Source organism: Cyprinus carpio, chromosome A20, assembly GCF_018340385.1.
Source record: "Cyprinus carpio isolate SPL01 chromosome A20, ASM1834038v1, whole genome shotgun sequence".
NCBI classification, from domain to species: Eukaryota; Metazoa; Chordata; class Actinopteri; order Cypriniformes; family Cyprinidae; genus Cyprinus; species Cyprinus carpio.
In genome coordinates, this window is record NC_056591.1 from 12027019 (window position 1) to 12054376 (window position 27358).

General features: G+C 37.0%; 1 protein-coding gene across 1 annotated transcript in view; it reads right to left on the bottom strand.

The window, feature by feature from the left end:
• The window catches only part of LOC109072450 (nesprin-2-like), an 82562-nt gene that overhangs the window by 4724 nt on the left and 50480 nt on the right, over positions 1-27358 (bottom strand). Inside the window, 28 exon segments of the mRNA XM_042777242.1 lie at positions 1336-1555; positions 1679-1873; positions 1994-2131; positions 2233-2415; positions 2766-2916; positions 3375-3562; positions 4264-4426; positions 7518-7684; positions 9706-9867; positions 12193-12348; positions 13739-13864; positions 15264-15458; positions 15574-15805; positions 18040-18131; positions 18569-18716; positions 19058-19209; positions 19320-19436; positions 19569-19750; positions 21171-21367; positions 21687-21817; positions 22035-22204; positions 22412-22571; positions 22708-22863; positions 22954-23133; positions 23379-23525; positions 23649-23831; positions 23941-24064; positions 24245-24450. Of these exon segments, the coding sequence (XP_042633176.1) occupies positions 1336-1555; positions 1679-1873; positions 1994-2131; positions 2233-2415; positions 2766-2916; positions 3375-3562; positions 4264-4426; positions 7518-7684; positions 9706-9867; positions 12193-12348; positions 13739-13864; positions 15264-15458; positions 15574-15805; positions 18040-18131; positions 18569-18716; positions 19058-19209; positions 19320-19436; positions 19569-19750; positions 21171-21367; positions 21687-21817; positions 22035-22204; positions 22412-22571; positions 22708-22863; positions 22954-23133; positions 23379-23525; positions 23649-23831; positions 23941-24064; positions 24245-24450 (4621 nt within the window).

The following is a 27358-nucleotide window of genomic DNA, read 5'->3' on the forward strand; positions in this document are numbered from 1 at the left end:
AGGGAGAGAGAGATTTAACTCAGTGCTCAAAGCAGGCTACATTCATTTAGGCTGTGATAACAGAAATGGATACAAGAAGTGGGATTATTTAGTTTTTGCAGTGATCACAGAGAATCAAATTTTTCTTGATATTTTGAAGTCGTAGAGATTTATGTACTATGAAAAACATATACAGTGGGTATAGAAAAGAACCACCCCCTTTCTAAGTGGATTTTAGGAAAATTCTAAGTGGATTTCAGGAAAAAAAATTAATGTAAAAAATGTAAGACCCCATTAATAACAAAAGCATCAAACAAGTCCTGTACGCTTCTCCAGTAATGAGCAAAGCTTCAAGAGTGTGAGGTTTAGAGAAATTAATGTTATTATCTTTTGCATGAGCATGAAAGCTCTGGAGGAGGATGAGCAGGTGCACTGAGCCGTGTGAGAGGAGGGGACGCAACCTTCCTGTGCCCTCTCTTATACTCCCTGAGATCTGGACACGCCGGCTCTCAACCCTCCTCTTTCCAAACAGAATCTCCCCACACGCCCAAGTCTTTCATGATAAGAGAACATAGCAGAACAGGGTGAAGGGAGGATGCTTGCATCTTTTGATTTAAGAGAGAAAGTTCTCCACTGAAAGGAAAAATACCAGTCCTTTGATGATCCGGCAGACCCAGTCTATTCATAAGCGTACCGATAGTGATGTGGGAACAGGACAGGATGGAGAGAGAGAGAGAGAGAGAATAATGTGGAAAGAGAGTAAGGAGGGTGACCTCTGGAGGGAGAGAAAATTAATGGCTAAATCAGCAGTATGACAACCCATTCCAGCAGTCAGAGTTCTGGAAAAAGTCTCAGTCACAGAGGATGTGCAACAAAATATATTTAAATTTTATCGGACTCCAGATTTAGGAACATGAAAAAAAATCATGTGGTCACCAGAAAAAAGTCAGACGGCTTTTTTTGTTGAAATTGGCGATTCATGGCTTGAACACCTTGCTCAATAAAGTCTGATTACATAAAGGTGTTTTCACATTAGCGAAGTTTCAGTGAAATTTTGAGGATAAGAAGATCCATTGACTACTGCTGTTAACAGCGTAGTGATGCATGAACTTTCAATGCACTTTCAAACCAAGCAGCTTTCTTTTGATCAATGTGGTGAATGTGACCGACTTGTGACCCACTGTGAAATCTGGGTGAGGAAATCTTCACACAAAATTCCCAAACACACAGATTCCTATTGAAATTTTGCTGAACAACAATTAATGTGACCACACTTTAAGACTGCTGAGAACCAGCGTCATCATCTGCAGTACACTGCACAGCTTGAGCAATAGAAACACTTCTATACTTATTTACCTGACAGAGCAGAGAAGGATGCAGCATCCTCTTCCTCATCATGTGAAGAAGAGCCGCCAACGTCCCCAGTGTGGTCCCACTCCAGAGGGATGGAATCCACACTGACGGGGGTTTCACGGCCCGAGTGCTCCTGAGGTGGTGAGAGCAGACACATGGAGGGCTGGCTGGAGGAGGGGCTGGCCAGTGTCCCTCTGGACTGTTCACCATCAAAGACGTCCAGCTGCTCCAAAGAAAAAACACTATCATTCAAATTCATATAACATGGCCCATATGCAAAGTTATATGGACACATTAAGTATGGTATGTGAGAGAATGTAATAAAAAAAGTGAGCGTATATAATACCGGGCGGAGACTGGTGAGGCGCTGGTGGAATCGCGCCACCCTGCCGAACACCTCTTGACAGTACGTGTGCAGTTCCTCTAACTCATCTTCTATCACAACAGCATCTTGAGGACAGCTCCTCTGAATCAGCCCCTCGCCAAAAACGATCAGAGCATCAATCTTATTGGTGTTCAGAGTGATCTCTTTCTTAAAACTCTGGAGGGGAAGAGTAAGAAAGTTCAGTTAAATTTAACTGAAATTCTGTCATCATTTATTCCCTCTGTATATAGACTGACTGAACGACTGAATTTAAAGGAAACGCTTGTTTATTATTACCTTCAGCTGTTTCATCTTGTCTTGGAGATGGCTCTCTGAGAAGTTCTCCACATTGGTCAGCTGGAGGTCTATCTCAGTCAGCCAGACGAGGAGGCTCTCGCGGGTTCCCTCAAACTCTTCTCTCTGACTTGTGAAATGCTAAATGAGAAAAAAAGAGGGAGGAAAAAGAAAATGTGTTGGGAGTGAAGTTAAGAAAAATGCATAGATGACATAAAAAAGTAGTGTGTCTGTGTCCTCACTCTGAGTCTGCGCAGTATTGCAGCCACTCTCCTCTGGAGCGCGTCCCAGCGCTGGTTCCCCTGATGCACCATGGCTCTGAGTCTGCTGGCTGCATCGGCTCGGTTCTCCCGCGCTAGTCTTCTGTACTGGTTATTAATCATTTCCAGCTGGGTCAGACTCGCATGCACTTGACTTTGGAAAACCTAAAACAACAAATCAAACACTACTAACTATGATCACAAAAACAAATTTCAGAACTGCTATTACTGTTTACTATATATTCAAAAATATCTACTTCAACACTCAATTTCCATGCAAAGAGTGAGTGTGTTTTTAACATTAGAAACATTTCAGAAGTCTTGCTTGAATGACTAAAACATTCAGTTAATGAAAAACTGCTGACAGGCCATAGATGATTGCTTGAGGAATCTAATATTCCCCTAATCGTACTAATCGTGTACCTAAAACATTGCACTAAATGATGTAAACATAATGCTGTCCAGTAGCACAGCCATTTGAAGACTCATAGTTTAACATTTTGTTGGAATCAAACCTCATATTTCTGAAGTTCCTCTTTGGCGTCAGTGTACATGATGTCTGATGAATTGGGTTCAGCAGCAGAGCGCTCAGCTATGTTCAGCCAGTCCTCGAAGGAAGAGTAATCCTCCTGAAATTTACACCACAGTCGCCACGTCTCCTCAATCCTGCAAACAGACAGGAGTGATTAAAAACAAAAAATCTTTTATATAAATGTATATTTTTATAAATCATAACATAAAATAATTTAATACTTTAATACTCAATGTGCATGTGTGGGCACTTACTTTTAAATACTTTCATTTATAATATTTATTGTAATTAATTTTATGCTTATTTACCAAATATATGATGTCATTTTCTCAAAACCCATAGTCTGTTGGACTCAAGTGTTTGGTGACGTTACAGGGCATTAAAAATTAACAAATTTTATCATGCAAAGTGAATTCTTATGTATATCTCTTGCTCAGCAGGGTGCTGCGAATTGGAAAACAGTTTCTTAATCTGGATCCAGAGTGAACTGAAACTTCCTTCCCATAAAGGGATGCAACACAATGACTAAACATCTGTGAGCAATGATGTGTGTTTGAGATTGGACTCGTCTGGAATAGATAAATGGCCATACCTCAGCCTCCTCTCCAGAGACGTGGAGCAGATATTTCTCCAGCGCTGGTCCAAGCGTTGCGTGGTCTGCTGGATGGAGTCATTCTCTCCATCGCTGTTGCAGGCATCCTCATCGTGCAGAAGCACATCACACAGGGTGAGCATAGACGCCACCCTTTCAGTGTGCTGCTCGATGTCACGCTGCAGGTCCTAAACACATGCATGCAAATGTTAAAGTCATTCCTGTCAATTTATCAAACAGATGAAAGATAAGTTTGCCTATTTTCAACCAGCTTCGTATTGTTATAATGTCGGTAGTATATGGGAAAAAAAAATTAAAACTACACATCAAACTTCCAATTTTTTTGTAGTTCTGCCAATGGACAGTCAGACTGACAGAGAGGTGGTACCCAAATCAGAAGGGCATTATAAGTGTTGAAGCTTTCAGCAAAATGGAATGCCGTAGCCCTTTTTCTGATTTCAGAAATGTTTTTACATTTACACTGCATAGACAGCTATGAAAAGAGTTAGCTTTTTTAGCAAACTTTTATGCATAATGGAATAATTGTCATTTTAAATAGTTCATTTCAATGAAAGACAATTAAAATAATCAAAAAAAAAAAAAAAAAAAATCATACCCTATTTCCAGCAAAAATATCACAACATACCTCAAACTACACAAATTCACCTGATTAGAAAAAAAGCATATTAAGGCTTCTTTTCAGACAATTTATCTCTGGAATAAGTTGTTGCATCGGCAAGATTTTTCACCTATTTATGCATTTATAAAAAAATTAACAAAAATCTGCCAGTCCCACAAGACAAAATACACCTATACTAATCTACAGTCTGGTATTTGAGCTGATTGAATATTCTATTATATCCTTTTCATAAACTCTTGATTTGCTGACCTGTTGCTCGGCCAGTCTCTTTTGGATCTCATCTCTATGGCAGATACTGTAGTGAATGGGTTTGGCCAGCTCAGCTTCAATGCGAGTGAGCCAAGAGTGAAGGTTATTCATGTTCTTATCCAACTGCTGCACTGTCACCAGGGTTTCTGTCAGCTTTTTCACCCTGAAAGAGAGAGAGATTGCATATTCATTTTGAAAAAATGTGATCATGTGACCCTTTCGACGGCGGTGCACACACGGTCCTTCGCTCTGCTCACTTTGTCAAATATTCTACAATCCTGATAGTAAATTTCGAACCACTTTCTATCTACTCCATCATGAGTACTTCAGCGGTAAAGGACAATCGGAAAAGAGTGATTGAGCAATCGGCAATAAAGAAAAATGTGGATTGGTCACGTATCCAAATTTTTTTTTTTTCTTAGGCAGACCTATATTCTCGGTTCTTGTTCAGTGTTGTTTGTTGTTCCTTTATCTGTGCTACTTTTATTTTATACAACAGACATTAATATCTTTATTTATTTCATTTGAATTTTAAAAGGATTGCACACTCGGGTGGTTTAGCATATAGAGTTACTTTAAGGAGATCTCATTTTGTGCAAGATTGGATTGCGCCATCTTCTGGTCGACCATCTGTTTCCTCGGTGTGTGTTGGAATTGTTGATCGCATTACAATGCTTTTTCTGTCGAATCTGTTTGGAATCAGGAATTATCTGACCTTAATTTATCTGTCGACTTGGGAGAAAGTGTGGTCAAACCTCTAAAAACTCAGCTCATCGTCTCATATATTTCAAAGTCATTCATGGAGCATGTATAGTAACTCAGAGTGTGTGGATGATGTCTGTTGTTATTGTTTTGGTGTTTTGTGATGTTTGTTGTGTGTATAAAAAAAAAAAAAAAAAAAAACTTGTGATACCATAAATGATCATGGACATTTTGATTAAAACCTGAACATGACCAAAAGTCCTCTATAATCTCCACTAGATAAATATTTATTTTATTTATTGAAAAAATAATATTGTGTGCCATTTTAATGAAAAAGACTAACCTCTTTATTAATCAATCAAGTAACTGTTTTCTTTGGTATCTGTGTTGTTTGACAGGAACCCAATGGAATCAAAGTTCAGCATGCTACGCTTGCCGTGAAACACAACTAAATAAAAGGTCTGATAACCCCAGGTCAGATGAAACTGAAGCACAGACAAAGGGTGTTTGTCCCATAGGCATTAGATTAAACCATTTAAGTGTGACTGTGAAGCTTCTCGTTATGTTGTTTGAGTGACCTCATGGCCTCGCAAACCAACTGAGCAGCCATACCTGCAGATGGCCGGCTGTGTGATTATAGCGTGCCTGAGTACATACTGTCCCCCTGGCCCCATTGTGCCCCTGTTCATAAAAGATAATATGAGGTGACAGACCATTGCCCCCCTCCACCCCCTCCACCTATACAGAGGGACTAGGACAAACTACAGAAGCCTGAACAGCCATATGGCAAAGCTGAAGCCAACGACACTAGTGAGGGCTACGCTAATTCCCCTCCTTCAGTACTAGCACCATCTGGCTGCTTCAGAACACGTCATACTGCAGGACTGACCAATAACATGAGAGGCTGCTAACGTCACAGAAAAGATTGGAAAGCACTTGAATTGTTTGTTATTGCTTCCTTAGGACCACCAGCTGATTCATACACTCCGTATGTGCAAATTTCCAGCAGACTGAATGATTATGAGAGCATATGCCAGATGTGGTAACCATCAAGAGTACTGAAGACCACGTCAAGAAATAAATGAGTACATGCAGACTCGAGACTCACCTTTGAATAGGTAAATGTATGTATGTATTCTAGGATGTATTCTATTAACTGAACTTTGTGGAAGTCACCTATAACACTGAAGAAATATAGAAAAATTACCTTTCCAAAAAAAAAAAAGTTCATATAAGGCAAATTGCTCCACATTAGGGGTAAATTGAACTGTATCATGGGACAGGCTGAGTCATTGGGGGATACATGAATGATTTAATTTATTATTTATTTTTTTTTTTTTCAAATCTCCATCTCCACTAAAGTCTTTTTATAAAGCAGCCAGGAAAAGGTTTAATATTCATAATGTTTTAATATAGTGAAACAGTTTTAAACACTTAAACAATACCAGTGTTATTTTAGTATTATTTATATACAATTTTAGTATTCATTTATATTTTGAATTAGCTTTTATTTTTACATTTTGAGTTTTCATTTTCATTTTAGTTATTTGTTATTATTTTAGTTATTTGCTTTGGTCATTTTCATACCTTTTGTTCTACATAGCTTTAATTTACTTTTTTTAAGTAATTCTAACACTTAAACATTAAATCATTTTATTTCAGTTAATTGCCAAGGCAATGTTTTTAATTTGTTTAAAATTTGTTTAAAATTATAAATTTCTAACTTAATTTTTATATTTACATTTTATTTCAGCTTTTGGTCAATAACACTGAACAGTATGTATAATAATGATAATAATAATAATAATAATAATTCAGTATTACATAAGCATACTTATAACAATATTATGACAGCATAATATCACACTAATATAATAATGTTATATGCTAGTATTTCCTGAATTTTGACGCAAAGCTTACAATTACTATTTGTTGGGCTTTGTGAGACAGTTTACATACAATCACTGGTACAAATTTTTTTTTCACCTGTCATACAGAACAAAACTGACACACACACACAAACTTTCAGCATTAAAAAGGCTTTTCATATATGCATTTCTTTCTAACTACACAGTTTGGCACAATTTGCTGGAAAAAGGCACTTCTTACACAACTTTCCTCTACATATTTGTGTTTGCACAGGAAAGTTATTTTCCCAGCATCAGCATTTTGAACTACTTTTTAACCATCAGTCTCACATTGAAAGCTTAAGCACTTTTTGTTTTTCAGTCTGAATAAAAGAATCTGTTAAATGCCTTAAAAAACAATATAAAAGTCTAATCAAAGGCTTAATCACCACCAACAGTCTAAATGAGGAATAAATGCAGAAATGAATGAATGAATCAATCAGTCCTTGAATGGAAGCCAGAAATGATGCAGACTAAGGCTTTCAAACAAACAAAGAGCTTTGATCAGCCGTTAATCAGTGCATACAGAGCAACAATAGCAAACATCAGGCAAACAGAGAAGAAATGAGTTTAATCAAATTAGCATTTATTCCTCAAAGCATTTAGTGATAGTTCAATGTGGTTCATTTTGTTTTTTTTGCTCACCTGGCCTCAATGTGGTCGAACAGGTTTTGCCAGCGGTCGTTGACATCGTGCAAGGCCCCGTCAATCTCTGCCTCCTTAGCCTTGTCGCTGGCCAATAGGAGCTGCTCTCCCAGCTGCTTGAGGTGGCTCTTGTTCTTGCTGAAGAGATTAATCTCCTCCATACAGTCCTGAAGAGAGATGTGCACAATGAGCACCGGCCTCTCATGTGCTTTAGTCATTAACACATCCATCCCAAACAAAACCGACTAACTGCACTTAGTCTCTAGATGGTTCTGACAGCTATCAAAACTATGTTCCTTCTCTCAGCATGGGCCCTCTTTAAAGGAGAGGAACAACTATTCACACTGACCCCTCAGCGGCCCAAATCCCTTTCACTTTCTACTCTGCTATTAAGGGTTCACCTGTTTTGTTTAGCTCAACCTAGCTCAGTTTCAACAGCAGGATTCTTGTCAGCAGAGCTATTACAGTTAACTAAATCTACAGCCATAAAAAAAACATGAAATAAAAGTTAACTGAAATTAAATAAAAACTTTTTTTTTTTTTTTAGCTTGTGGAAAATAATTCTCATTTTCATTTAGTTTAACTTGATGAAGTAAAATAACTCAAACAAACGAAGAAAAAAAAAAAGCTAAAAAATTTGCTAAATTGTATAAAAATAAAAATAAATTCAAAATATTGATAGTAAAATAATGATAGTAAAATAACACTTGCCATCAGTACCTATGCTAGAAGGAGACAATGGCAAGCTTTCTGATGTGTGATCATTAGTGACGTGGCCTGAAACTCTGTGCTAATGACTTCAGAGTGCTTGAGGTTGCACTGTTTGATGGTGAGAGAGAAACTGCACATACGAGGCTTTTGTTGTATATGAACAAATTATCACAGTTATGTGGTACAGCACTCTGCCCTCAATTTTATAGTACATGGAGTAAACTAGATTAAAGCTAATCTTTCATGTTTTTTTTTTTAGAAATAATGGGTAACACTTTATTTCGACAGTCTACTTTAGACATTCTACTAACAATAAGTAACTTTGCAACTACATGTCAACTAGCAGTTAGTAGAGTATTAGTAGACTGTGTGCTTAATATCTTCTAACATTCCTTTGTCAACTTATTGTCAATTTATACTAACCCTAAACCTACCCCTAACACTAACCCTTAACCTACCCTAACAGTCTATTCTGAGAGTTAGTAGACATGTAGTTGATAATGAATGAGAATTAGTTGACATGTAGTTACAAAGTTACTTATAGTTGGTAGAATGTCTAAAGTGGACTATCGAAATAAAGTGTAACCAAATAATGTACATTTGTAGCATATTTGAGTAAAAATGAACGAATGCTATGTGAGTGGATAGAATGGAGCCTCTGTGAAATGTAAAAACTGTGGGGCCTCCCTTGGGAATGCTTAAGCGTGCTGTTCATTTGAGACTGCTTTAATCCTTCGTAGATACTCATAATAGCATATACCATATAATACCATATTACCGACCTACTTAAGCTCCTTACAAATGTACAACACAAACTCACCATGACAAAGGCACATAGAAGCAGACCCCTGTGATACCTTTGTCTAAAATTATCGTGAAGTGGCGTGTTGTTATGGTTATGTATCCACAAAAACAGGGAGTTGAGCAATTTAATTAATTACTAATAAATTATTACTTTTATTAATTTATTATTTTTTTATATAATTTTGAGAAAAAAATGCTGTTCTTATTAACTTTCTTTTCATCAAATAATTAAAAAAAAAATTATAATATAATATATATAACCGTTTGCATAAATATAATGAATTGACATCTGACATGCTATGATATAAATATAAATGATTTCTGAAGGATCATGCGACACTGAAGTAACGGCTGCTGAAAATTCAGCCGTGTCACCACAGGAATAAAGTACTTTTTAAAAATATATTAAAATAGAAAGCAGTTATTTTAAATTAGAATAACATTTAACAATATTATAATTTTACTGTATTTTTGATCAAATAAAAATAGCGTTGGTGAGCACAAGAAACGTCTTTAAAAAAAATTGTATTGACCACAAACAAATCAAAGTTTGGGAATTCTGGTCATATAGTTATAGAACAAAACACTGGGTGGGAATTTTCATTTTTGGATGAATTATCTATTTTTAAGGGATTATGAAAATCATAACAAAGAAAAGTAAACCAAACTTTACCTTTTTAAGTTTCTCCACCATTTCCTCAATACTAAGGTTTTCGCCCCTATGTGCCACTTTTTTCTCCATCTGCATCAGCCAGTCACAGAACTCCTTGTTTTTATCATTGAAGATGATCCAGGCGTTCAGGCGATCAGCTATTTCCTGTTTGCGAAGGGACACCTACACATAAAGGAACAATAAACGGTTAAAATGCGTCTTTAAAAAAAATATTCTTACAGTAAGTACAGAAAACTTTCCACATATCAACACTTATTTCATTTTATTTTTCATTATAATGACATTTATTCATTCAGGAAATATCTTTGAGAGCACATGGTCTACTCTCAAGTTCTAGAGAGAGTACATAAGAACTTGCACTCTTTGTCCTCACTGAATTTTGTAATGTGCTCTTGAAGTGACAGGCCGGTTCACTACCCTAATTCACATGTGAAAAAAGACATGAAAATAACTCAATGCAAAGGTGTCAGGTTACAACTATATGACTTTATTCTTTAAAAGCTGGCCATCTGAAAGGCTTTTAAAAAATCTCATCTCACGCTGTGAGATTGATTTCTGGACTGTTAAGCAAAAGAGTACAGCAAAGGCCCACTCGCTTTTACTGCTTTCTGTCAGTAAGGGGCTTGTCTACTAGGATGTACTAACACCAAGACACACTAGGGGAGCACTTTGTAGTTCCCTTTTGCTTGTGTCATTTCTAGATTGCTGGGGCTTACTTGCAGCCTTTTTAAAAAAACGAATGCATTTTGCATGCTACATTTGTCAGTGAAAGCTATGCGCTTTTCTTGATCTAATAATGTCACACTTAGAGCTGTAAGAGAATGTGATAATGTAGTTTTCCCTTCTAAATGAGATATTAATCATGAGGTTAAAAGAATGCACAAGGACACTGAGGTTAGTTAATCACTTGTTGAATTCATTATTTATGCATTTCCTTGAGCCCAAGCCACTTGCCCAAAAACATATGCAAAGACAAATGAAAGACCTCCCTCTAGAAAACAAGGCCTAGCTTTGCCATCTGTCATTCATTCCAGGGAATGTTTCCACCTGCAACCTGTTGGCCACAGACACTGACGCACAACGTAAACTGACCTCATTTGCTCGGCCCTGGCGTCTGGCCAGAGTTTCAAAAAAAGACACGACTGAAAACTCACAGCAGCAAATTCACAAACTGAAAAACGGTTGATTAAATAAAGCACGCTGCGTTATGTGGTGAAAAGTCTAAGGGGTGGATGTAGGCCATGCAACAATCTGTCCTAAATGTGGCCTTTCTGTTTTTTAATTGCTCAGGCCGTTTACAGTTACAAGAGCAACTCCATTCAAATGTCAGCAGGCCATTCAGCTGCTTAATGATGGCAGGCTGGACACCTGCGCTAGACAGATAATCTCAGAAAAAGTCCTCAGTCAGCCTTTACAATGCCTGGCAAGCAACTTAAAAAAATGAGCTACCTAAGTAATGCATATTGACATGTGAGTTAAAATAGACATTATTTTATTTAATATAGAGCAAAATTAATGTAATTATAGAAAAAAGTTGCAATGTTAAGGGTATTGTTTGCCCAGAAATGATAATTCATTTCATTTACCAAACCCAAAAGACTTTCATTCTCCCACAGAACACAAAAAGTCATTTTTTTTTTTGATTTTTTTAGTGGTATATTGTATTATAATTTTTATGATATTTTGATGGTAAATGAGGATAAGAGCTGTCAAGCTCCAAAAAGTGGTCCTTGTGTCTCTTGTGCTATATTTTAAGTCTCCTGAATTCATATGACAGCTTGGTGTGAGTAAAAAGTATTAATTTAAGGCATTATACAACAAAAAAAATGACTGATTCCGTTTATAAAACTAGTCTGATTCTAATTTGATCTGAATGATTTGTTCATGAACTGGACAGATCACATTTTTGAGATCAGCTGTTAATGGCTTATTGATCCTGTTGTAGTGGTAACATCCCAACATATGTCTTCTGAAACTAATACAGTGCATGAGACGTATGAACAACTTTCATAATACTTTATGCGGATTTCTTGAATGGGCATTCGTTCCCCATTCTATGTAATGCATAGAAAAGAGTGACTTGTATGATTTAAAATTTCTCTTTATGTGTTCCACAGAAGAAAAACACATAACATTTGGACCAGCAAGTAGGTAAGTAAATGAAAATGTTCATTTTGGTCTGAACTGTCCCTTTAAGTCAAATGAAAAAAAAATGTCTTGTGCTATTTTTCAGAAACATATGTGTGTCAGGACAAGTTTCTGATGAGAAAACTATTATTATGGCTATAAATCTAGATCAATTCACATACATTCTCATTTTCCCTCTCTTTTTCTGTGCCATGCGGCACTGTGAAGTTTTCCCCCCACCTTCCAGCGGTGAATCATTGTGTGCCTTTCAATGCTGCCTGGACAACAGCCTCTCTTTCCCTCCTACTCTCACTCTCTCACTCTCTCTCTCTCCTCTCACAAACACAAACACTCACTCACCTTCAAGCACAGTTCTTCCCATTGGCTGTAAAGTTCTTCCACCTGTCCCTGGAGCAGCGCGGTGTCTGTGGGCAGCACGTACTGGGACACGTCTGCTTTCATGGTGGTCAGCTCTTTCAGTCCTCCAGCCCAAATCTGCAGCGAGTCCTCGTCCTCCTGCATAACACGGCAACCAGCACCAAGTTAAACTCCCCTCCTCTGCCGCACTCTAACCCTAGTCCTCTCTCTCCCTCTCTCTGTGTCCCTGTCATTAGCGCTCGGGATTAAGGCCCGCTGGATAGGACGGGGGAGGGGAGGAGGCGGAGAAGGGGAGGTGGGAGTGAGAAGTGTGTGTGTGTGGGGGGGGGGGGGGGGGGGGGGGTGGGGTCAGAGCACCCATTACAACATGGAAAGGGGTGATGGGGTAAAGGCCAAACATGTTAAAGACACTATTATTTCCTTTGTCAGTTTCACCCACCTTCATTGAAGGATTTTTAATGTTGTAGGATTATTCTTAGTAGTTGGGTTATTAACACATTTCTAAAGTGACATGATTATATCAACAGGTGTTTTTTCTTTAGCAAAAACCTTGGTAATAGTTTGAGTGTATTATTTAAAATACCATAGAATTCAGTTGGCAGATAAAAGCTCTTTGTTTGACAACCATTAAAGTCTGTCTCTGACAATTGACGACTATTACCAATGTAATGGCATAAAATATTTTCACAATCAACTGTATTCTAACAGGAGTCCCAAAGAAATGTAAGCAATGTGTACATTTAAAGTTAGCTGATCTTACACCATAGTGCAGGGTCCGAGAGGCAGAGAACACTAGTGAGAATGCTTCTATTTTTTCACTGAATAAATAAATATCTGACTTTATTACATACAGTATTACATAACAATTTGTAAAAGCAAGACAGTTGCAATAAAAATATACACTACTGTTCCAAAATATTAAAATAGAAAACTTTAAATTGTAATAATATATCAAAATATTACTTTTATTACTGTTTTTTTTTTTTTTGTTTTTTTTTTTTAAATGCAGCTTTTTAAAAACATTTAAAAAAATCTTACTGATCCCAAACTTTTGAACGGCAGTGTACATGAATATTTGGTTTGTTTCCCTTTCGCTTTAATAACTTCATGTTCTTCAGCATGATTTAAGTTGATCCTAAATCTATTAAGTGGAAGCATGAAGATCTGACCATCTGCACAATACCATCACAAACTTGCCTACATTTCATTGGTTGATAAACTGTGAATTATTTTTTTCTCTTAATTTTTGATAACTTTTCCTTTCAGTTTTCCTCTATATTTTTTCATCTTCTCAAACCTTTGTCCTAAAAAAACTTCCTAAATCTTAAATAATTTTTGTATTTTATATCACAATTTCTTATTGTATTTTTTCTCTATACATTTTCCAAATCCTCAGTTTATTTCCAGGTTAAATAAATAAATATATAAACAAAATAAAATAAAACATTATCAATACAGTCGAATGACCTGAATCTGGGATTCTATGTGGTTGTTTGGTTGTCTGTCATCACTCAGAAAAATATATTACCTTGATGAGCTGCATGTGTGACTTTAGATCTTCTAGCTTCTCTGGCAGCGGACTCTTCAGTCTTGCTTTTATCTCTTTCAGTTTGAGAGCACTATCAGCCAGGCCAGTTTCACAGAGCTTCCAGTTCTGCAAAGAAACAGAAGAATCTCTTAATTTAAGGTGGAAGATGTTTGTCTCTAATCACTTCTACACTGTGAAAAACAACACCAGATCATACAGTTTTAGACTTGAAAGAATCTTCCATGTTCAATACAGTATTGAGCTCTAACAACAGTACGTTTGTGGCATAATGTCAATTAATTTGATCTTGATCCTGGAACCTGTCTATAAGTTCTGATTATGAGAGCCACTGATGTGCTTGTATTTTGGGTGCTGTTACTGTGTTATCTCAGATCACTGAAGAGGGATTTCCCTTTCACGTGGGGATACACCATCCCCCACCTATTGTGAACAAAAGTACACATAAACATACTTCCACCCACATCACTCTCTATACCCCTTCAAAACGATGATGCCATCATTCCAAACAGAAGAGCCAATCAGAGCCAGTTATGAGTGGCCGTGACTCTGGTGTTATATAATATCTAACAGTACAGGGGATCAGCCTCTAGTTTAGGGTGACACAGAGCCCCACTGCTTGCTGGTGAACACTGATTTACATTTGGCAATAGTCAAAGTTTTTCCGTCAAATAAGGCCCAAATGCTCCAGGGTGCTAATAAACTACATAGGATTACAAATTTGCACCTTGTCATTAAGAGTCCACATGACAATTTATGCTGTTGGTATGACCATTGTGGCAATGTATATGCTCTGAAGCCTGTGTGATCTTACATTATTAAGGTTTTGAAAATCAAGTAGAATGGAATAGAAACACTTTCCAAGCTTTGTTCCCACATCTACCTCTACATTAGGCCTTAGGGCATTGTGGGATTGTGTGTGAAAAATGACAGATGATCCATTTAGACACCAAACTGCATAGTGGGTTAGTAGCCGTGGTTTTGAAAGCCCTTGTTCTATGTGATATGGCCCAGCTGCCTCATTTATGGATTATGGTGAGATTACAGCTGATCTCTCATCCTCAAAATGGAGCACTCCATTAGAGAAACGCTCAGGAGGGTATGTAGGTCAATGGTGGCTAAGAAAGACCCGCACAATAACCAATGACCAACCAATAACCAAGGATTCAATAAGACTAATCAGACTCATCCAAATCCTTATGCTTATACTATATTTTTTTTAATTAGCAGGCTAATTCTTGTTTGACATTCTTGCGACATCCAAGCAAAATCATTCAAATCATTTGTCATTACCAAAGATGAAAAAAATCATGAATAAAGTGATAAAGCAACAAGCAAAATAAATAAATAAATACAATAAAACACCAAATATTGGCAGATTCTATATATATTGGGAAAAAAAAAAAAATTTATTCCCAACATACTTTAAATGTGAATCACATACTAAACTTTCACATAGTAACCAGTTAAGACATGGTCTGGGAAATGTGAGAATTGGGTCACATACATGAGTTATGGTGTCTGCAAGAGCCTTTCTTTTCCTCACAAGGCCACAGCTTCTCTCCCACATCTCTTTGAGAGCATCCAGTTCAGTCTGCAGGCGTGTCTGTGTCTGCGCGTCTGTTAGAAGAAGGATGTGTCCCCCTGCCTCCACAGTCTGCCTGTAGAGTTCTTCATGAAGCTGTAGTTGCTCCTCTGTCCACTGTGAGACAGAAAACATGAAGATAATGATGGTGCTGGATCAGACCATGCAGTACAACATCAGGATCTGAAAGAGTTGAAAAGATCATTATAATCTCTTTACTCAATCTTCTTACCTCAAAGTCTTTTATAGAGCATTGGACTTGCTGTAAGCTGCACGGCGCAAGTCCTGCTAGGGGCCGAAGTTCTTCGATGTGTCTGAGTAACTTTGAAAGTTTCCCTGAGCCGGCCTCATAGAGTTGCCACTGTCCCATCAGCCGTTCCAAACATTTGCCATGCTGCTGGACCCTCTGCTGCGTCCCCTGCCATTGTTCCTTTAGCTGGGTGAGTCTGAGCATCAGATGACTCCTGCTCACAATTGAATTTGTCAGCATTTTCACGTTTTGTTAAAGATACATTGAGCTTAAAGTACGGTGGCCCAGTAGTGCACAACACAACAAAACTTCCTCAACACAATGGAAACCAGCCACAGCACAACGAAATTAGCACGCCACAACAGAAATGCTCCCACTCCCTTTCTTGGCCACTATACAGGATGCGTTAAAACTAAGGACTCTAAATCAAATTTCAGGGAAATTCCAATTTTGTGCATTTTACTGTAGTACCAATTTTTTTTAAACCATTAACCAAATCATTTATATGGCTATGTGAATTTAAAGTCTCATTTAAAAATCCTGGTGCAGTAAAAGCTCTTTAAAATAGTAATATTGTTAGACCAAATTATAGTTTTAAAGCATCGTTTACGTGGCAGCGAGAAACAGCATTATGAAATGAATTCATCAGTAATAATACAGTATGTGCAAGTTCAAGAGTCCATAAAAAAAACATTGGTGTGGTATTGGTATATTAAATAGTTAAAAATTAGGGTTTCGTTAGTCCATTACCACTTTATAAAGCTTGCATGTTAGTTTTACGCATTTATAGAAGGCAGCGGCTATTTGCAATCCAAGCAGCATATTTTAGATGCTGTTTACACAAATTGCCAATAGAAAGTATTTTACGGATACACTGTTTACACCAAGTGTAAATAGCAATGGATTTTGAAGTCTTCTTTTATTTGAGTGTAAATAGTCATTAGTTGTTTTTTTTTGGATTTTGTATTTTGTTTGCATTTAGGTTTTGTTGTACATTAACAGGATGCAATAGTAATGTAGAGTCTAAATAAAGCTCTCCATTCACCTATACCCCTAACTCGATAGATTTCATTATTAAACACTCATTATGCACATTATTTCCACTTTTCGAATATTTTCTACATTGAAAGTAAATGCCTTTCTGATCTGATATGTGATGGGATAAAGGAGAAGAGAAAGTCTGGCAAAAGGTCAAAATCCTACTTTTATGTGCCTTACTCGCTACGCCACTATACAGCTGGTACCTGGTGCAAGTCATTTTTAATTTTGTGTGGCCCAACCAGACATCGGTGAGCGTAATTAGTGTAATTAGTGTACTATGGCACCGTGATTCCGTTGTGTTGCATCTTTTTTCCATTGTGTTGTGCTTATTTCATTGTGTTGTGTGATTTACACTACTGGGCCACTGTACAAAAGTTACCATAGTGAAGAACATATACTCAGGTTAAAGGTGTTTAGTTCACTCAAAAATTATTATTCTGGCATCAATTACTCACCCTTTTGTCATTCCAAACCCATGAGATTTTCGATCATCTTTGAAACAAATGAAGATCATTTTTAACGAAACCTGAGAGATTTCTTTTCCTCCATTGAATGTCTATTCACCCAAAACTTTTGCATTTCAAAATGGTCATAAAATCATTGTAAAAGATTCATATGGATTATTTTTACAATCCCTTTATGGACTTTTTGAACCATGAAAGTTCTGTGTGAATGGACTTTCAATGTCCATAATCTCTCAGATTTCAATATAAATACTTTTTATTTGTGTTTCAAAACTGAATAAATGTTATGGGTTTTTACTGACATGAAGGTGAGTAAAGGATGAGAGAATTTTTATTTTTGGGTAAACTATCCTATTAAATCGTGGTTTTAATAGAATTTATTTATTTATTTATTTTTAAAAGTGACCATAGATGTCACAACTGATGAACAACACATAATAGAGATGTTAATACCATAAAACTAACTGCAATTGCACTGGCCATTAGCCTTGCCAGTCATCTGAAAAATAAACCAACCACATTTATGTGGCTCTCTACATGACATTTGCTACTGCAATGGAAAAAAACCCCATCTTGAACGTAACCATGCAGTAGTTCCACCTGAAGCAGCACTTATTGGCTGAAAAGAAAAATGATTTCAATGATTCAAGCCGTTAGCACATGCAGTTTCATTTCCTGAGAGCAAGCCAGCTTGTCCCAGTGCTGTGCTCAAAGGAGCTCTTCCACACCACATACCACACCAAGAGTTATAGCCTCATCTGAAGCCCGTGAAAAAAAAAAAAATCAGTTGGAGAATTTCAGTTTTAATTACTCATCAGGAGACATCCCGTTCAAAACAAATTATTAAACCACATTCTTTGATTTCTTATCCATGGCAGAGTCCCACACTGGAGGTTAGTAAGAAAATTCAGAGGAAACTGAGTGTAGTGTTAAAAAAGCTCACCTGTCCTCATTCTGACTGCTCTCCAGGAAGCGCAAATCCTCACTGATTATGGCATCCAGCTGCTGGCTGATGAGGACCTCCACTTTCAGCTTCTGGAAGATTTATTAATAATATATGAATAGATGAGCTCTGTACAACCATTTCAAAAATAAATTACACAATACTCTATTACCAAGAGTTCCTGTTGCTCTTATTTTATTAAAAAGAGTTCAATTAATTAAAAAAAGGGGGACACTTACAAAGATTTATATTTCAAATAATGTTATTTCTCTACATTTCTATTCACCAATGAATGCGAAAAACAATTATCACACTTTCCACAAAATTCTTAAGCAGTAAAGCTGTTTTCAACACTGACAATAATCATAAATTTTTAAGCATCAAATCAGCATACCGTAATGATTTCAGGATCTTAATTTGAATATGTTCTGCATGTTTGCATGGTTATTATGAAGCAACATTGCATGATGAAACTGAATATTAGAAAATACTTTTCTATTGGATCAAACTTTATAACTGTATGCTCTACCTGATGTGCAGCTAGCTGCTCTTTTACAGCAGCACAGTTTCCAGACGTCTGATTGGATAACCCAGCCTTGATTTTGTCCTGGAGCTCCATCCAGCACTGGCACTTCTGTTGGAAGTTCTGAGCACACAGCAGCTCTCCGTACATCTTCCTACAGACAGATACGTGCATTGGCATTCACCAGACACAGTTTAGTTACAGCTTACTTTAGGGTGTAAAAGGTTTGTTTATGGAAAAAAAAAATATGTTCAAGTAATAGTTCATCCAAAAATGAAAATTCACCCTCATGTCATCCCAATGGAACACAACAACAGAGTTTTCGAAAGGTTTTGAAACAACTGAGGTTGAGTTAATAACAAAATTCTCATGTGTAAATATAACGTGTGAATATAACTATTCCTTTTACTAAGATATCAGGGATCGAGTGTATTTCAGGGCTAAATCAAAATGTTTGAGAACTGAACAGCTTTAATTCAGTGACCCTTTACTTGCCTGTGTCGGTCTGTAGTCTGAGAGAAGACATGAACCCACTGTGCATTGAGGGACTGTAACCTCTCTTCCTCTGCAGAGCTTAAGGAGAGTCTGAGACTCGTTTGATTCAGAGCAGCAAGGTTAGGGTTCAGCCCACTCAGATCTAATAGAACATCAGAGACAGAAAAAAAAGACATAAAAACAAACTTTTAGTTTGCTCTGAAACACAAAGAGGAGGATAAAAGAAAATTAATAAAAACAACCTCAAGAAGTGCCATAGATTCACCTTTAGTCTATCCATGCTTGTAGCAGAGGAGGCCATAATGCTCTCAAAGTTTTTAAGTTGTTTCTCCATTGATTTCAACTCAGTGCTGAAACGGCGGTGCTCCTCCAGCTCCTCCTATAGACAGAGAACAGCACAACACTTGTGTAGGATGCCATATAAATGTTTGCCATCAGTTTGCAGATGAATCAGATTACTTTTAGATAATGTTGTATTCAGTCTTTAAAGATATAAACTTGTCGCCCTCACCTGAACTTGTGCCCCAATTTCAGAAAGTGCCTTGCCAAGATGCGCATGGTCACATGAGAGCAACCTGGTTTCTGATTTGATCAGAGGAGCTGACTGGGGTTTCATCTGCCCAACGAGAAGCTTCGAGGCCTCCAGGACTTTCCCACACTGTTTTGCAAGGCTAACATGTCTTTCTCCAGAGCCTGTGAAAGACATTAGGTTAGAAGAGCCACACAGGAAATAACATAATTTATTGTGCCATAAAAATTTTTTGTTGAATTATTTTTTTGTTTTATGATTTTAATTTGTTTTAATAAGTTTATAATTTTATTCAGCAATTGGTCAAAAGTGACAGTAAATACATTTATAATGTTACAAAACACTTCTATTTCAAATAAATGCTACTCTCTTGAATGTGCTATTCATTACAGAATCCTGAAATATTCAGTAGTACAATTATATAAAATATTGATAATGAAATGTTTCTTGAGCAGCAAATCAGCACATTAGAATGATTTCTGAAGGATCATGTGACACTGAAGACTGGAGTAATGACTGCTGAAAATTCAGCTTTACCATCACAGGAATAAAGTATTCTTTTTAAATATTTTTATATAATTATTATTAATTGCAATAATATTTCACAATATAACTGTTTTTTCTTTATTTCTGATTAAATGTAGAGCCTGAATGAACAGTGATGCTAATGGCTACTTTTTCATTTGCTTTTTTTATCATTCCTTTTATTTATTTTAATTTTATAGACACAAATTTGTTTTTTTATTCAGAAAATAAATGTTATCTTTTATTATCACCATACATTAAACATATTATTTGTTTGAGTTTGTTTAAACAGTGATTATAAGTGTATAAATCACTTTATTACTATAATTTTTTTTGAATTTTTTGTTTGAATTTGTGTATGAAATAGGAAATAGTTTATAGTTTATGGATAATGAATGATTAATGATTCATTGTTCTTTTTTTTTTTGTTTTTTTTGTTTTTTGTAGCACAGGTCTCATTTGGTATTTTTAGCCCACTGAGAAAAGCTCCAGCTCAGATCTCAATGTTCCTTCTTTTCAAAACCACAGCTGGACTGAAGTACTGCAGACCCATCTGCAGGACTAGAACACTTTAGCACTTTACAAACACAAGCTGAAAATTGGCTACTATTTAGGTTCGTTTTTTCACTGTGCATCGTTACTTCGCAAAATGTTATTTTCTTTAATAAACCAGTACCTTTGTATTTGAAAACAATCAGTTTAACATTTCTGTGCATCATTATTGCTGTGGAATGTATAGGCTTAGTATGATTTAAGGGTTGTTGGTGTTGTTTTCCCTTTTGTTAGCCACTAACCTTTTAATGTTGTACTTAATGAGTTTTGTACCTCAGACCTATTGTATTTCGATTGATTTCTCATCTGCACTGAGCTCTCACCTGGCATTAGCATGCATTTTCAGGTAATTGAGGCCAATAATCATATTAGAGTTAAAATCTCATTTAATGAATAATATTTCAAGTAATATGCAGTTGACAATTTCCATTTTTTCTTGGGTAAGTGTGATCAAACATCTGTCTGATATCCTAATGCTTTTTTTCTATGGTGAGTGTGATCAAACACCCTGCATCCTGGTGTTGAGCAGCTCTACAGTGTTTTCTTCTCTGTCTGAAGAACTCATAAGCTCTCTAAGCCTCTCCCAGTGCTGATTTAGGTGAACACAGCACTCTCTTGTGAGACGCTCATACTCCAGCCAAAGGCGCAATGCATTCTGGGCCTTTAGTAAATCTGCACGCACATCTTCAGTCACTGCTTGATGTCTGAAAATGAACAACCATTAATACCCACATAGGTCCAGACAAACAAAACTTAAAAATCAAACAGTTCTGTTCTTTCTTAGCATTGCAATGTCTGATTCATTTTAGTGAATTAGTTTGTTTGTATGATTTTATGATTCACTCAACTAAACCATCAGATAAACAGATTCAATTGCTAATTTATAAAGACACTGCCATTTTAAAGTAGCTTCCTCAACAATGATGAAGACACAATGTCAGAGATATTGTCAGGTTGGTGCTATTTCAAAGTTTAAAAGGTGAATTAAAGTAAGTGGAGGATATGCAACGTAAAATTACTTACCGAGTTCTCTCTTTCTCTAGATGATCAGACAAAAGTTCAGACGCATAAGGGTTGAGTTTGTCTTTCAAGTCAGAAAACATCTCAGTTAACAGGGTCCAGGTCTCTGATCGGTTCAGTTTCCCTTCAAGCTCCTGTTAGGAAGCATGAATAATAATATACCCAATAAATCACACTGCTAACAGTGATGGTGGCAATGTTGAATATTTATATGTGAATTCTCATGTTGGGAGAATAAAACTGCTGCTTAAACATTAATGGTTATAATGTTAACAACCTTACAATTTAGAAGAAGACAAACTTTTACAACCTTTTGCAATGGAATGGTTTCATTTAGAGCCGTTTACTCACTTGCAGATGTTCCACATGAGTTCGGCCCTGCTCAGATGAGAACACAGGAACTCTGCAGAGCTCCAGCTTGTAGAGCCCCCCGGTTGTTTGCAGTTCTGCTGCACTCATTTTAGATTCAAAGTGAGTCCATTCATCTTTGATCGGCTGTAAACCTGACTTGAGAGCATTATCTACAAAACACACACACACACACACACACAGCTAGGAATAACATTTCTTCACTTATTCAAAAATGATGAATGAACTCTGACTGAACACATCTGACACATTTAAAGAGGTTGTAAAACAACTGTTACACAACCCAAACTTTTGTAAAGTAGAATATGTGGGCAATGTTCACAAATTTACTGATGCATTCTTTCATAGGGTTTAAGAACTTACCTGTTGACTCAAAGCTTGGCAGTCCTGGATGGCTGAATTCACCTGTTCGGAGAATGCTTGATCTCCAGGATGTTCACCGTCCTGCTGCCTGAACAGGTGAAGAGCTCCCAAAGCCTTCAGCTCAGAGGACTTCACCTGCAGCCTTTCCTCTGTCTCCTGCAATGAAGCAATTTCAAAGTTATCTGATATCTCTCACTTCCCTTTTTAAAAGCACTCCTTGAACTCACCCTCACACCAAAAAATAACAACTGCAACATAAAGTCTTTAAGCTAGCTGGACATAAGAGACCCACCTCACACTCCTGTAACGTTTGCTCAATCTGTGAGCAGCTCTCTGGTCGCCAGCTGTTTTTCACCCATTCCATACACTGAGAGATCCAGCTGTGCATACAGTGCAAACGCTTTTCTCTGTCTGTGCAGGTCTGCCACTGGTCCTCAACATCATGAATCTAGAGACAGAAGAACTTGTCACATTTCAAATATGATGGCTTTGGCAGGTTATGTAGGTTACTGCAACTATGCTGTACTTCTGCACTCACCTTGCTGTCAATTTTGACCTGTAGAATAAGCCAACTCAGATTGAGAGCTCCCAGCTGCTCAGCAAACAGGATATGCTCATTGCGATTGGTGCGTTCATTCACTGATCCCGTCCCCTCCACAGACTGATGGTTCAGAATGTCAACATACGGCTGATGACTGGTTATTTCAGCCTTAAGATCCTAGTATGTAAAAAAAAAAAAAAAAAAAAAAAAAAAAAAAAAAAAGGTGAAATATTACATGTCAAAGTTTTCTAGGATTATTTTTTAAAAAATTAATACTTTAATTTAGCATAGACATTCAATTGGTTCTTTTGAACTTTCTGTTAATCAAAGCATCTGTAAAAATGAATTACAGTTTAAACAAAAATATTAAGCAGCACAACTGTTTTAACACTGATGATGATTCCACAGTGTAGGTGTATTACATTCAAAGCCTTTAGATGTCTAGACAGATGAGAGGAACCGAGGGCACAATGGACCCCCGAGCTTTCATCCTCCAGTCGTCTCTCTACATGTTCGAGCCAGGAGGTCAAGTTGGCCAAGATATGACTGTGAGACTGGTTTGTCAACAGCTAGAAGAAGGGCAAGAGGATGCGCAGTTAAACTATCTCTGTTTGCCAGAGTTTCACTTCTAATTGATCGATGAGGAAGAGAGAAAAAGAGAGAGAAACTTAAGAGAGACACATTAGTCGTACTTGTTGCTGTGTCTGGCTGAGGGTGGGCAGCTCACTAGTCAAGTTCATCCATTCCTGCTCAAGTTGAGCCAGTCGTCTGCACAGACCTGGAGCTTCATTTCCAGTCAGCTTCAGTATCTGTGTGACTGCACATTCTGCAGAAGCTTTCTGTGCCGAACGAAGCTCCAGCTCCTTGAAGAACTCCTGCAACATGCAAACAAAGCCACATTCTTATTTTTGCATCTCGGGAATGATGCACATGTTCACATGTTATGCAAAAATAAATAATATGAACAAATCAAATTCTAGTCACCGTGAGCTGGGTCAAGATTGTTCTGGAATTCAGTGGATCAGAATCAGACAAAGTGTTCCACTTCTGAACCTGTTCTTGAGCACGACAAATCCACACTTCTAGTTCTGTTGAGTTACACTGGAACCTACACATATAAGCGCACAGAAATACACACGTTTATTTGTAACCTGATATAACAATGTGGCCTCTAAACAAAGGGATTTTAAACTTTTTAATACCCTGGACCTCCAAATATGATGATCCAACAAAATAACATTTTTACAAACATTTTCTATTTATTATTTGATTACTGGTTTTCTCACACCTCTCATAATTCTTTCTGATCTTCTGTGTGGATTGTATCTTCTTCTGTAGTCGATTATGAAGCTCCATCCAGCGTATGAACAGCTGTGATTTTGGTACAGGCTGGCCTGGCCGTTCACGGCAACACCCCTTTTGCTGTAGGATCCTGAGTCGGTCTTGGATCTCCCACACCTGAGGCCTTGTGTCTTCCAGGACCTTCTGCAATCTCTGACAATGACAGAAAGTGGAAAAAAAAAAGAAAAGAAAAGTTGGCAGGTTATTACATCTTACCATACACTTAAGACTACTGTATAAACGTGTTATAACAAACACCAAACTATTTATAAAAAGTATTTATGTTTTACTTTTTAAAATCATTTAATATCAAAACCTCATTATTTGCTTTTAAAAAGACAGATAGTTTAAACACTTCAAATGGAATATAATATAACAATATTTGGGTGACAAAATTAGTGTATTATACTTGATACTTAATACATTTCTTATACTTAATATACTTGCACAGGTGTGCCTTAGGCTGGCCACAATAAAAAGCCACTCTAAAATGTGCAGTTTTATCACACAGCACAATGCCACATATGTCGCAAATTTTGAGGGAGCGTGCAGTTGGCATGCTGACTGCAGGAATGTCCACCAGAGCTGTTGCCCATGAATTGAATGTTCATTTCTCTAACATAAGCCATCTCCAAACATAAGCCATCTACATGAAGTCGTGGCCTAGTGGTTAGAGAGTTTGACTCCTAACCCTAAGGTTGTGGGTTCGAGTCTCGGGCCGGCAATCCACGACTGAGGTGTCCTTGAGCAAGGCCCAACTGCTCCTCGGGCGCCACAGCATTAATTGCATAAATGGCTGCCCACTGCTCCGGGTGTGTGTTCAAGGTGTGTGTGTGTTCACTGCTGTGTGTGCACTTTGGATGGGTTAAATGTAGAGCACGAATTCTGAGTATGGGTCACCATACTTGACTGTATGTCACGTCACTTTTTAGAAAAAGTCAGATCTTTGAGTTCAGCTCATGAAAAATGGGGGCAAAAACAAAAGTGTTGCGTTTATAAATTTGTTCAGTGTATATAGCTCAGCTATATATTTGCTCAGTTGTTTTTAGAACTCATTGTGATTAAGTAGTACACAGATATATGGATGTGGTCAGCTGAAGTACTGCAGTCAGAGACTGCAAAGTTTAAGAAACTCTGCTCTAACTCATCTCTTCATCCCCACCTCCTCATCTCTCTCAGCTTCAACCGCTTGCTCAGATGGAGTGGCTTGTGGGGACAGGAGGGAGTGTGATTTAAATCTACTACAGACACAAAAAGGGTTGCTTGCTGTTCCTCCTATATCAATCCACCTGCGTAATGAGCTTTGGTATTAACAAATATAAGGGGGAAAATAATATGAATGCAACCAACCGTATGCTACTGACTGTTCCGTGTGAGTCAGTGAAGCTGAGAAATTAGCTTTCGCAATAGTTAGGGGAACAAATAATAACAGCGGCTAATGCAGGCCACAGAACATGAAGTTCCACAGATATGGCAACTATCGCTCCGAGTAATTTAATCAGGAACATCATGTGCTGGACCAAAAAAACGCCCAAAACTCTCATGTAACATATAACCAAAGAAAAGAGAAGATCCTCCCCTCCCCCACACGCCTACATGTCTCAGATACTTATTGCTTTTGCTGCTTAGTCGATACCCATCCAAATTATTAATATGTGCAGGAGTCCTCAAAGCTCAATAATGTGCTCAGCTAATAAAATTCAGTAACACCCCACAACTTCTATGTGATTTAATACAGACGAGAGTGCATTATGCTGCGTCTAATTTGGTTAGGATTTTTATTTATTCATTACAACACAACCAGGGACAGAGTACTGAAAAAAAATTTTTTCTTAATCTGCAATTGTTTTCTTTTTCAGTAAAAACAAAAGAAACCTAAAAAGTAGCGCTGCAAAATTAGTGCGTTTACGCAGGCAATTCATTTTTTTCAGTTTAACGCATTAATAATATATGCAATTAATGGAGGGGCGGAGCTAGGACTGCCCACCCCACTCACAACTGCTGCTTCAGTCTCTTTCAATTCTTGACAAGAATTTTTTTTAGACGCAGAACGTCTTTACGACCACATCAAACGGGAGACTTTTCAGACGCGCACTCCAACTTCACCTCAGCACCAGGTACGAGTCAAACAAGGGCGAAATAAAAGCTACAGGTGATGAGGAGCTTCAGTAGAACAACAGTGAACTGCGGTCAGATGAGATGCTGTCAGGCCGTATGTCAGTAGAACATTTTTTTATTTAATTTTCTACTAGCTGAAGGACACATGCAGCTAGATATGAAATTTGTTGTAATGGGTTTGTGTGAAGATTTTAATTTCACTTAAATTAGAAGTTTTTTAAAGTTTAATAAATGTTCAAATTGATAGCTTTCAATTATACTGTAAGGTTGAATGGCGATATGTCAATCATTAAATATTAGGAGAAAAAAACAATTTCCTAGAAACATCAGTAGTATTGGTATCAGCGATACTCGCCTTCAGTTATAAAAAAAAGATGTCATTAAACAAATATAAAAAATATACTGTCTTAATGTTGTTTCTACATTAATTTGAAGATTGAATGTGAAATTACTACAAAATAAAAGTATATTTAAAAACTTTAATGTTAGGTGGGATTAATCGAGATTAATTTCAGAAAAATATGCTATTAATTAGTTAACTTTTATAATCGATTGACAGCACTAGTAAAAAGATTTAATTAGCTTTTTCATAAATATATTTACATATCATATACATAAATATACACTATCATTTTAAAGTTCGGGGTTGGTACAAAGAACCGAAGTCTCCATTTATTTAATCAATTTTACATTTTAAAATAATTGTTTTCTATTTGAATGTATTTCAGAATGTAATTTTTTCCTGTGATGGCAAAGCTGAATTTTCAGCAGCCATTATTTCAGTCTTCAGTGTCACATGATACTTCACAAATCATTCTAATATGCTGATTTGGTGCTCAAGACATATTTGAAGATGTATTGAAGACATTTGTGCTTATTAATATTTTTCTGAAAAACATGTTTGTTTGTTTTTTCAGGATTTCATGAAAGGTTTTATTTATTA